Source organism: Paramormyrops kingsleyae, chromosome 20 (genome assembly GCF_048594095.1).
Source record: "Paramormyrops kingsleyae isolate MSU_618 chromosome 20, PKINGS_0.4, whole genome shotgun sequence".
In the NCBI taxonomy this organism is placed as follows: domain Eukaryota; kingdom Metazoa; phylum Chordata; class Actinopteri; order Osteoglossiformes; family Mormyridae; genus Paramormyrops; species Paramormyrops kingsleyae.
The window spans coordinates 12,639,729-12,652,699 of record NC_132816.1 but is presented as its reverse complement, the minus strand read 5'-3'; the positions used below and the strand labels follow the sequence as shown (position 1 = coordinate 12,652,699).

Below are 12,971 nucleotides of genomic sequence, written 5' to 3'. Positions count from 1 at the left end.
GTGCAAAGGAGCTTACCGAGAAAAGTATGAATGGCTGGAATCACAATGCGTGTGTCGTGTCAGCTGACAGGCGACAGGCGCCCTTTAGTGAATGGAAGCGCCGTGGAGTCAAGGAAGAGCGCGCTCCCGGTTCGCGGCGCCCTTTAGCACCCAGGAGAGCTCGCGCTACAGATTGTTGTCAAAGGGCCGAACTTACGCGTAGCGCGAGGGCCAGGTGTGTCTGCGGGAAGCCACGCCCACATTACCTTACATGGATATTATACTGAAACTTGATTGACAGGGGGCAGCAGCTGCTCAGCTGCCGAGACATGGCGGAGCTTGCCGTTTTCTGAGGGAGCTCATGTGAAAATTTCCTTACTTTCTCGCTGTTCTTTTTAGCGAAGTAGGTGGGGGGGGTAAAAGACTGAAAGTGCGGGGCGGATGCAGTTGTAACTGCTTACGATGGACCTAGTTAGGAAAAAAGGCGAAGCGTAGGACTTTTTTGTGGGAGCTGGGAAAATGTACTGCTGTTTCTTAGCGCAGTCAACAGCCGTAGGCAACAAATATGGCTACTTGTGTCTCTTTCAATTTGTGATGAAAAGCTGCTCGGCTCGGCCATTCATTGCAATGGCTGCGGTGGCGTTTTCTTAAAAAGTGACCAGCCCTAGGAGAAATTCTCGCGTTAATCGCTGTGGCAGTTCTGGTCGCTTTAGCCGGGAAGGAGGGCGAAGGACGCGGCGAGAAGAAATGGACCCCAAGCACAAAGAGTTGTTAGAGCAGTGCCACCAGAACTTAGTGGAGTCCATTACAGATGCGGAGAGCCTGGTGGAGGAGTTGGCCAAATCGGGCGCTTTGAGCCAGCTGGAGAGGTACGAAGTGGACAACAACTGCTCGTCGAGCTCAGAGAAAGTGGACCTTCTTCTGAAGATGCTGGCGAATAAGGAGAGAGACCATTTCCAGGAGCTGTGTGTGGCTCTGGAGAAGACCCAGCCGCACCTGTGTTCAGCCCTCTTCGTGAACGGCGGAGGACCTGTGGACCATTCCTCTGGTGAGGCACCCCCAGCCGGTATTACCGGCACCCAGCGGGGCCGGGCATCGGCCCTTTTCGTACGGCGGTTTTCCAACACGTCTAGTAGGCAGCTCCTCTACCCACCCCGTAACCCAGCGTGTGTAATATCAAATGCATGCATGACCGGTATAAATGTGTCCCGATAGTACAACCATTAATCTAAATGCGTACAAATCGGCACTGTCTTACATTTCTTGCTACATGCATGTATGCCTGGATGCATGCATGCATCCATGCATGCATGCATGCATACTTACATACATACACACACACACTCTTACTTGACCATGACACTGCTCGCTGTGCTAGTTAATACTTTTCCTCTCTGCCTGATGTCTTACATCGAAAAAAAAAATAGAATATACTTTATTTAGACGTTATGACGTGATTTATATAGTCGTCCGTGGCTTTTGGGAATATAGGTAATAAAATCAGGAGTGTTAAGATTAATATTGTGCTCAATAAAAATTTTTACTCTCAGAGCCGAAGATTGGGTATTGTATAATCATGGCATTAAAAAATGTGGCCTGGCATTGTACTGCCCAATAACCTTGGGAGTAAAAGAAGCATCTTTTTGGCACAGAGCTTGTGTATTTAATCCATAACTCTGTGGCGTACACATTTTTCCAGCAACCTCATATCAGTATTTTAACCTGATGAAGCATCATTTTATATGCACTGCATGCAATGTAGTTGATTTTCTATTTAATTGGCAGTTTAAAAGGGGTTAGGCATCCATATGAAGTTTAGATGGTCTTGTGTGTAGAAATATTAAGATTTACTAAGTGGGGATGGGATAGCCGGCTATAGATTTATATGAAATGAAACCAATTTGTCTTTAAATTTGTGATTATTAACATAATTTTAATCTTAATATAGCTCCATGTATATGATTATTTTCCCATTACGTTAAAAGGAAGTACCAAGCTGGAATAAACACTTAATATTTAATAGCTACTTATATGTTCAGCTGATTTTTATGCAATGTGAACGTTACCAAGTCTGTGTAACTGAAGGAGACACTCGATGTACTTTTTCATTATGAAGCATAGATGGATCAGTGACGGCAACGTCCACTTCTTGTGTTCTCTGGCGTCAAGAGCCACTACCTGCACTTTACTGTTGACTACCTACATTACGTTTGGCTGCCCTTTACTTCCACCTAGTTTGCGGGAAACAGTGCAGCTCTGCTAACAGTCAGAATAATAGCTTCAGTTACTTAATGCTTAATATATAATTAATCCATCTTAAATCTTTTTCTTATTATGCATTAAGATTGCAGCTTTGGTCCCTACTACAGCTGTTATCTGTTGTCGGCTGTGTAGGCCTGTATATTTCCAGATATCCTGTCCATCATTTTTCAGTCCCTGACTTTTGACGGGAGCTCACAGCTCCAAAACTTGCACATCACACAGATATTTTGATGTGTTGAAAGGCCTGTTGTTTTTTTTAACTGTGATAATTGGGTGTTATAGCAATAATTCAGTTGCCTCTCTTAGTGTCTGTATATAATGTATAGTTCTGGATGCCGTAGAATTCTTATAGTGTGTTTTTTTTTTTTTAATACTATCATTCTTGTAATATGAAATGGGTTTTTTTTATTAATGGGAAAGTACAGGTCTCAATAGTAATAAAGTGGGATATATAGCTAAAAATCTTTATGCGTATGGTTTATTTGATTTTATTTTTTGTCCCATGCCTAATGCATTCAGCTGTAACCATTGTACTGCTTAGAAGGGATTGAAATGTTAGGTAAGTTATAGAGCTAGACTTAACCAGAACCATGCAGCCAGAATACTAGTTCCTAAGCCTAGTTATGGAGGGTGGTGGCCTATCTTAGTTGCATTATCCTTATTTACCTGCTTTTTAAGCACTCCTGGGGGAGGGGGCAGAGTAAGACCTTGCTTTTTGCAGTATGTATCTATATATTTTGTAGATATTTTGAATGAAAATTTCAAAAAGGGAAAATCTTTGAATGATATTTGATGGTGCTGCTGTTAACATTAGTCGATGGTCTCTGATCTAGGAAGTGTTTCTCCATTATCTGAAAAGGGTGAAATCAATATCCTTTTACCTGTAAGATGTTTCTGAAGTTTGTCAACGTCACGTCATTCGTTACTTTTAGAACTGAGTAGTATGTTGAAAGTTAAAAGAAGCTTCTCAGTTCTGCTTCTGTGTTCTTTAGCTACAGACTTAATTATTTAGTGGCTGTCCTACACCCTCAACCTGTCCTTAGTAATAAAGAAGTGTGGAAACAGGATGCTTAAATGTCTGATAGCTGTATTCCTCTGCTACGATTCGGTTGGGGTTTTTGAAATTACTTGGCAGTAAAATATTGAAAATATCAATTTCTGTGTCAATAATTTGCTTTCCAATATGTTCTCCAGATTAAATACTGGATACTTAAAAATGCATTTGAGTTGCACACAGTCAATCCGAAACCAAATAAATATTTACTTTTAAATTTAGTGGTGGAAGTCAAATTCTGGTGTAAAGTTTCTAAAATTCCAGGATGAGATTTGATGTTGATGTGTTACAAACTTGGAAGAAGTGAATGAATAAAATGCAAGCGCAGTGATGGCTGATTCTTGCAGTGTGGAGTGGCTTGTCTTTTTGAGGGTGTCACTGAGTTGTATTCTATTCTGACAGCTTGTTTTTGTGACCCAGAAAAATAAGGGGAAAACTTTTGGTAAATTTAGTCACGTTGATTCTCTTTCATAGTGAATACGCAAGTAGTTTGTCAAAGCAAAACAGAAATGTCATATAGATTATACAAAGGCCCTCTTTTATACTTCGAAATGACTATGTGGATAGCTGTCTTAATTCATTCATGCTTTATTGCTGAATGGAAGTTTGTTTTATCAAATTAAATTCTAAAAACAAGATTTTATATTAATGTTGCTGCACTGATGAAAATTGGTTTGGATTGTGAGACATGATGATTGTTCTTAATAAAAACCCATATTAGTATTAGAATTCATTTTTAATCTCTGTAGTTTTTAATCTGGGGTGTGCTATAATGAAACCAAACAGGGCGGATATTTTAAAATTTAAAAAGTAAAAGTGATGTTGCGGCACTCTGCACTTTATAGGTGGGAAGTTTTTCTGAACAACATTCAGAAACTCGTCAGCAATAAGTATGCTGCTGGAAACCAATCGGGGTGACTGGTTTAAAATACATTTTTTAGGCTTTGTGGGGGTTGCCGAGAGCCAGTGCTTCTCAATGTTTTTTTGAAGGTGTTTTGTAATATTGGGAAAGTTCTGGAATTTCTTTGAAGAAATTTACATTGGTCAGGCTATTAGTAGGCTGCTGTTCCCGATTTCAGTCCTCCTTGATGATATTTTTGGTTGCGTTCATTGCAAGGTGAGTGAAGATTTCTGTACCCACAATTGTTCGCGTGAGTAAAACTGTTGTGCTTTAACTCCACAGCCCATGAAATGAAGACAGTGGGTTTTAAATTACATAATGATGTAATCTCTCCATCCTTCTAACAAAACATTTATAGAGTAAATTGAATGACATCAGTTCAAATGACACTTGTGAGTAGTTTAATAAACACCTGCTTAGTTGTTTACCGGTAATAAACCAGTGAATTGCAGCATGACAGATTTCAGGACTGCATATTTCTCTTTATGATTTCCCTAGATTTTAATTCTGTATTTAAGTGTATTTAATGTTTGCGGTCCCCCAACACACCTATCAAATCCTTATGCATAATCTGCTATACATCCTTTTCCTAAGGTCAACATTCACCCCTGCATATACATTTTTTTAGTTAGGTATCGTTGACACTAAAGTCCATGTTTTGAGTTTTATCTCTTGATTTGGTCTTGGCACAGGTTTCCTGATCATTCACTGGTCAGAATAAACCATTTAATTTACAAGAAGTAACTGATAATTAAAAGGCCCTCGAATTGTACTTTTCTAATGAAATCCATGTTGTGTTTTCAGAGCTTTTATGCTGTTTCTAGTGAGGTAAGATGGCTAGTATGTGTTTCGAGCTTTGCAGATGATGTATAATGTTGTTAGACCTTATGGTGCACTACAGTGCCTTTTTCATTCATGAACTGGCACACTTCTCAGTAGGAACAAGCATTTGCTCTGTGTAATAATGAGAATTTTGAAATGTAGCAGCTGCAGAATAACCTGATTTCTGAGCCTTCTTTTCCATTGCATGCAGGATAATATTGATTTCTAATTACACACTGCAAGCACTAAGTGTAGATAAAGCTTGAATTTTGGGGATGGAAGGCAGTGCAAGGGTTTTGCTGTGATCTTTAATGCTATTGAAATACTTGGCTTTCCAAGCAACGTTCGTCTGCTGAACTCTAGCGGTATTAACATTTTGTAGAAACATAAGAGCAGCAAAGCATCTGAATAAATATTGAAGAACACGCCTTTCCAAAGGAGAATATTGCAGGACAGTATGTATGCATGTGCATCATTTCATAACAAGCCGTTTTAGTTTTAAGTTCATCTCTAAAAAGATACGGATTACATTCTTCTGCAAATCGTGCCCCCTTTTCCGTGTTTCAATCTGAAGTCTGGTGGTCTTGGTATGAAGTGCTGGTGCTGTTCTCCCATTTGTTCCATAAATCCGAGACTTTCCAAGCATAGGAAATTCATATTAGCCAAAGTTAATGTCAGCGTCCGAAGGCTAGACCCTTCTTTACGGTGTGGAGCTTTATGTAGCTACACGGTAAATTTGAATTCTGCTGACAGGAAGATGTCAGAGTGGTAGTGCTTGATGTAGTGAAAGAATTGCCCAGCTTTGCCCTACGAGGCCCTACGGAATGACCTGATCATGCATAAACATCAGTTTTTTTTTTTTTTAGTAATTGCTTGTCCAGTATAGGTCAAGGTGGAAAGCATGGGGAATCACGCACTCATCTGTGGAATTAGCGTTTGACTGTGCTGTAGTGTAGCATGAGAGTCTGATTTTCTTTTAAAATGTATAACACAGTTTACGGTTTCTTGAATTTTCTAGGTTAGAATCTGAAATCTCCTGGGTCTGATTGCATCAGAAAGCTGTGAAGTATCTCATGGAAATTAGGAAATTCTGTGCATCTTTGATCTATATTCCGGCAAAGGGGAATATTTCTGTGACCGTAAAACTATTTGTATTAGGATGAAAGACACTCCTGTTCAGTCACCTGCTTCAGTGAAAAGTTTTTTCCTCCTGGCTATTGCAAGTAACTGCAGAAAAGCTTTGGCCAGCTAACATCTGCAACATTTGTGAGCTAGTTAATGATGATCTCATTCTGAAAATTAAATTCACTTATACTGCAGTAACACTGCCATTGTTTTCGGAACGATGAAGGGATTGTTGTGTGACCTTAATATACAAGAGGCAGGGCATAAAATTCGCTAAGAAGTTATGTGTTTCCAATGTTTCTTACCTGTCCTGCTCTGAAATCTTAAATGACAGATGGGGAAAATGTCATTTTCACCACAGAACTATGAAGCAACTTAGTTTTTTTTGTCTTCGAAACCCTTGTTGCAATTAATAGTAATAACCCTAGTACATAAACATGCATGGTTTCAACCATATATTTAAGTATGTTTTGCACACAATTTTGTATATGGGGTATAAATAAGTTTGAAATTAGTCTGCATTGATTGTTCTTACCCCCATTACATCTCCAGTTTATCATTTGGGGGGGTATGTGAAATTATTAACTCTGAAGAATCTGTATGGGCTCTCCTGTCTGAAGATTTTCCAAGCAATAAAATCTGAATTTATATTGTATGTGTCTATCTCTCAGTAGAACATTTTCAAAATGAGGCACTGCTAAACTTTTATTTTTTGTTAGCCCCGTCTCCTATATTTGTATTTTTCAGTTATTCAGTAACTTTTCCCCCCTGTACTCGTTTATGCTTTTATGCAAAAAATTTGGTGGATCATAAGGCTGATCCATCTTGTTCAGTAGTAAGAATAAGCTGGGCGACAACAACAAGAATTTAGTGTGTATGTAGACCAGCTGACAAACTGCATGGTTACCGCAGTGAATCGGTTACATCATCCTTCCATTGCTGGAGGTCTATTGATTTCAACTTCACAGTAAAATATTAGGAGCTTCTGGGCTAATTTCTCCCTGTCAATTCTCAAGTAGTGCTTAATGAAACGGCAGTGACCTGCAGTGACCTTAATGCACAATGACGTAAGACAAGGAAAACCATGCATCTAGTTTCTGTAAATTTCAGACAATCCACACATTAGCACATAAGGGCTGTTGATTTCTTAGTCTGTCTGTACGCCCTTTAAGATGGTAGGAGGACCATCACACTATGCCAGCTGAAATGATTACAGTATGTAAGTTATCTGCTTGGTGGAACGAAGTGGAAGCATAATGTTTTTTTTATAAAACTAAACTAATATTGCATGTCATAGTCCAGGTAATTCATCTAAAAATTTAAATCTCTTGACAATCTTCAGTTTACACTTGCATGCATTTTACAAATTCAACATACTTGTACAAATAACAATATAAATTTGCCCCTGTCTCCAGTAGTACCATACATGTTGAACACTTTACAAAATATAGTGAATCTTATAGATTTCGCCCTGTGTAATCCTTTAATGTATGCTCTTCTGTTTTGTATTTCCAATAGCTTGTACTGAGCTTGTATTTCAATTTTTAAACTGTAAAAGCATGTTAATTTTATATATTTAACCATTGAAATCATAATTGTATGTGATTTAGATGGGTTTCCCCTCTAGTGGTTAGAATTCAGGAACTGCCGATTGCCCTTGTTGACCTGTAAATAAAGCTGAGCATTTTTTTAATGGTTTGCGGGTGAGTTTCACTATGCATTCCAAAATACATCATTGCTCTGGGACTCATCTGCTATGTTACAAGTTTTGCGTTCCACGGACTCGTTTCAACTGTGTTTTGCAATTTCTGTTGTTAAAAGTGACTCTTTCGTCTAGCAGCTGGTTTCCTCTGGAAACAATTTTGCCTTTAGCTCAGCTACAGCAGCTAGACTGCCTTAGTCTGTAGGGGTTTCGTGGAACCGAGTTCTGGATGGGATACTTTTCTAGGGAGCTGTTTTCAGAGAGTTTGTCTTTTCTATGGAGTGAAGTAACATAAAATGAACTAGTAAAAAATGCACCACTGTCTTCCGCTGTTTTGCATTTTTAGTGTCTTTTTTAAATTTTTGGCAGTACTCTTTACGTTTATATGATTCTAATCCGCGTACCAACAGGCTTCCCGCAGCCATCTGGATTTAAGTGTGCTCATTTTGATTGGTTTCCCCCTCCTTTTCACTCGATTTCTGCTGATATAATTTACCTAAAGTGTCCGGAAAGCAAACCTGTCCGGCTCCACCCCCTGGCAGCGAGCGGCTCGGCACAGACGGCTGGGATTGCTGCTAGCCACCAATTTCCGCTGTGCTTTTCCCAGTCTGTTTCGCTGCGCTGCTCTTCCTGCCTCCCTCTGGCCTGTCCCCTTCGATTGCACAAGCGCGGCAACCCAGATTATGGATGGTGCAGCGTTATATTTAACATCTTCTCACACGCATAAGTTCAGTGGGTGTCTCGCCCTGCTTGGTGCTCTGCTCACCATTTGCTGTGGTACCACGTTAATCTGTAACAAAGGTGTTTTTATTGGACTTTGAGTTGAATAAAAGCCAACAGTTTTTCTATTTTGTACTTCTGTGAAATATTTCATGCAATGGTGTGTTGAGATGCGTCTCTCGTGCATGCAGCCCTTCCCCCACCCTTGTTGACCTATTTTCAGTTCATTAAACCCCCCTCTTTAGGTCCTACCCTTATTGAGGTTTTTCTTTCTTTTCGAGTTTGGGCCGTGTATGCGTGATATGTATTACATTGTGGGGACCAAATGTCCTCACAACGTGATTTAAAACTGTTATTTTGACGTTGTGGGGAACATTTTTTTTTTTCTGGCCCCAATGGGGAAATTCAATTTTTCTAAAAATCTGTGAATGCAATCAAAAACCTAAAAATGCCAAAAGCTTTGTATTTTGTTTAGTTACTTAAGGTTAGGGCTGGGTAAGGGTTAAGGTTGTCAGTGTTGGGATTTGCAAAGAAATGGATGGACAGTCCCCGCAAAGATATGAATACAAATGTGTGTGTCCCAAGAGTGTTCATTTGATTTCTGTTTTCAAGTATATATTCCCTTCTGTTCAGCAGTTTAATTAGATTTAAGGAGGTGGAGGTGGGGGTGGGGGGGGGGCGGGAGGGAAGTCTGCTGCAAGAAGTTGACTTTTGAAGCTCTTAGTGTCTAGTTCAGGTCAGCATCACTCCAGGATTAACTATGTTCTGTCTGTGCACTGCGTTACTTTGCTAGGCTGCCATCTGCGTGCAGTTTTGTTTGCCCTCTGAGTTAATATGCAGATGTATCATTGCTGGGGGCATTTCGGGTGGAGAACGCCACGGTTCATTCCGGCCCAGTGGGCCCTGCGGAAGCTCCGTGACACGCCCCCAAGAATCCCGGCATCTGCTGTCCCATCGCACCTGAACCGTGAGCCCCCTCCCCTTCAGAAGCATGGCGCTGCAACCCTACACCGGTGCATTAACCATCGGTTCATGGGAGGCTGTGAAGCTGAGCCGTGGTTACAGTAGTCCCCACGCTACTGGGCTAACTGGTTTTGCCACTGTGCCACGGAAAGGAGGGCCCAGGCCGGGGGAAACAACAAGCTTTTTGTGTTTCGTTTTGACCTGGTCGTTTGAACTGCGCCATCGGCGAGTAGACTGAAGACGGTCCGGCTTGCTAGCTGCCCCGAAGGAGTCGGGATCGGATAAAGCGGCATAACGGAGAGCACCCTGAAAAAAATCACCTTAATCAAGGCGCGCGTGACTACACCGGTGTTAACTGTGTCCACCGGCCCTTTAATTACGGAGCCCCTAAACATATGTCACTGTCGACATTGCCCGGGAGACGGAAACGACCTTTTTATCTTCAGTCACCTGCATGCCTGGAGCAGTAAAAGCCAGTCTCTATGAGCCCACCGCAAAATTGCTGTGGTTAATTTTTATTTTCCGGTCTGAAGATGCCATTTAGTGATATGTATTGTGGAAACGGGTAATGAGTAATATTTTGGGAGAGGGTAGTAAAGCCCAGTAGAGTTGATTAAGGATGTAGCATTACGGTGGTGTTACTGCGTATAAAACCGAACATTTTCTCCCTATTCCTATTGGGAGTTGCATCTCCTGCGAATATGGCGGTAATATTAGTATTAGCATTCTATTTTTGCTTTCTCCCTCCACCAAAATACAAAAGAACAAAAACAAAACAGATTATGTTCAGTGCTTCCCCAACCTTGAAATGTGCTAGATTAGTGAGTATGGAAATGCTGTATGGGCCATTTGAAATAGATGTTTCTGGAAAGCAGTATGCATGTTTTGACAGTGTAAAACTACACAGATTTTGTGTGTAGGGTTAATGCTAATGCTTTTAACAATTACCACACACATTCCATCTCTGGTCAAACAATCCTTACAGTTTGTAGATTTTAATAGTTCAGCTATTCTTTTCTATTTTTTTGAGCTTTAATGTAATCAAACTCATTTTTGTCTTATCCCTTTTCTGGTATTAAAGATTTAAAATCAATGCACTTTCCTTTTCATACTAAATTTAAACATTGCACTCAAATCCTCCCTCCTCTCACCACTGAAAATTTTTAACCCCCCTCTGTAGAGCTACAATCCTGCTGATTCAACGTTCTGTTATGTGTATTAAATATAGTGACGAGTACCTTTTGATTTGTGTATCAGAAACGGATTTAGACTTGCCCAGTGCTTTCATTTGTGTATTTATTTCCTGTTTTCCCTGCCTACCCCTCCCCCCTTCCCTGATCCTTCCCAGGAAGCACTGAGGGCAGAGAGCCCTCCTCCCCCAATAGACACATTTGTCAGCCAATGGCTGTTTGTCACACTGCAAAGCTACAAAGCACAGCCCAGAAGAGCGAGTCCCTCTGGGTGGAATGGCACATCTATCAATGCGGGCTGCCAGGACCTCAGCAGGTTCCCGTGCGGCTCCAATACAGCGGTCAGCTGAGAGAGCCAGGCCACTTAAACTCCTCCCACCCCCCATAAAACAGTGTCACTTACATTCTCCTGCAGAAACGCTCAGTCACATGACGTTACTCAGCCTTGTCCTGTGGCATGTGGCGCAGAACTTAATCCCCCTCTGAATTTTGAGGGAGAAACGAAGTAAATGGCTATGATAGACTTATCCTGAACTTTGAAGTGCCTTAGGATAGTTATTTTATGCATCTGTATGCTAGAGCAGAGGGATTTTTTCCCTTGAATGACATGTTCTGAACCCTTCCTGGATTATATTTTTGTCCCCAGGCTTCAACACATTTAAGCCAGACCACCACTTTATCAGTCTAATTGCAGATGGAAAATCCTCAGAGGGCTATATTAGTCTTTTTTTTTTTTTTTAACTTCCTGTTTCGTGTGAAATGTTTTAATTTAGTTTAATGCATAGCATTGTAGTTGTTTTCTGCAAGTTAATCCTTGCACAAGATGGTTATTTTTAAAACAAGGCAGTAGCCTACTGAACTGTCATACCAGTGCTATATCAGTGCTACTGCTGAATTTGTAGAAATCTCTGGAGAAAGCCAACCCCAATTATGTGTAATTACACATGATGTTTACTGAAAAAAAAAAAAACCTAGTGTGTTGACACGCCAAGAAAGGCCTAAGGTCTAACTGCACCGAATGTTAGCTCTGTGCAGACGGTCTCTGCAGTGATCAGTGCAGTACAGGCTTCCTGGAAAACTCCATGGCTGTAAGCTGTCCCATTGCAGAGGTAGAACTCTCTCTATCAGGGATTAATGTTGCAAGTTTATTTCATTGTATGTTGTGTACCATGTCCCATGTAATGTAAATTCCAAAACATCATTCAGCCAGTTTGTGGTTGTTACATCTGATAAAATTATGTGAAGGAGAGACAAACGAGTGTAGCTAATTTATTTTTCTGTGCATTCCTGCTTAAACGCATAAGCAGGAGGAGCGTGGTACCATTCAAATTTTTAATGGCCCTGAACTATATGGGATGGTTATACAAACACTCCCTGGGTTACAATGGTCCGTGTTACGATATTTTGTTTTTACGATGGGTAAATCCATGTACATTATTCAATAAATTACATGAGATATTCAACCCTTTATAATAGGCTTTATGTTAATGATTTTGCTCAACTGTAGGCTACTGTAATTGTTCAATGCATGTTTAAGGAAGGCTAGGCTTGCCCAGTGTTTCCCAACCCGGTCTTCGGGGAACCCCGGACAGTCCATGTTTTTGCTTCCTCTCAGCTCCCAGCGCACCTGTAACAGGTATTCGGTGTTCCTGATTGGCTGGGAGCTGGGATGGAGCAAAAACATGGACTGTCCAGGGTTCCCCAAGGACCGGGTTGGGAAACACTGGGGTGAACTGTTTATTAGGTGTACTGTACTAAAATGCATTTTTTGCCGTACGATAGGTTTATCGGAAGGTAACCCCATTGTGACCTGGGGAGAGTCATTACTGTCCTGAGCTGTACCACAGCTCTTTTGCTTCTTTGACTATGTCCTTGTCAAACTTTTTAGTAAATAGATTGGCTTTCCTGAGCATTTCCTGTCTTTCTAGTGGCAACGGTAGTAAATAATTTAGGGGAGTAAACACGCCTGGGCTTTTTGTTGACTTCTAATGCACCCCCTCCTCCCCAGTCTGCAGGGGAACTTTTCCACGAAGCCTGCGATCTTTATAAATTTATAGATGGATTGAGCTCAGAACTTGCATGAAAGAATTTTCGTTGACCTGTAAATTGCATGTTCATAATTTTGCCTAAAGGTTTTAGGAAAAGGTCTTGTTTATGGTTAATTCATTTATTTACTTTACATTTGTGTTTCAGCAGTTGCTTTGGAACTGAAGAAAAATCTGTCTCAATTCTTCCTAAAACTGTTCAAATTTA

General features: G+C 40.7%; 1 protein-coding gene across 6 annotated transcripts in view; it reads left to right on the top strand.

Annotated features, from left to right (window-relative positions):
* Positions 1 to 117: 117 nt before the first annotated feature.
* dlg5a (discs, large homolog 5a (Drosophila)) overlaps positions 118 to 12,971 on the top strand; it is a 51,171-nt gene continuing 38,317 nt past the window's right edge. For 3 of the 6 annotated variants that reach the window (XM_072703941.1, XM_023808100.2, XM_023808102.2), the window contains exon 1: positions 119 to 1,027. In XM_072703941.1, coding sequence (XP_072560042.1) covers positions 727 to 1,027 — 301 coding nt within the window. In that variant the 5' untranslated portion in view covers positions 119 to 726. Of the gene's footprint in view, positions 1,028 to 12,971 lie in introns of all 6 variants that reach the window. The other 3 variants (XM_023808101.2, XM_023808099.2, XM_023808098.2) reach the window with 2 other exon arrangements.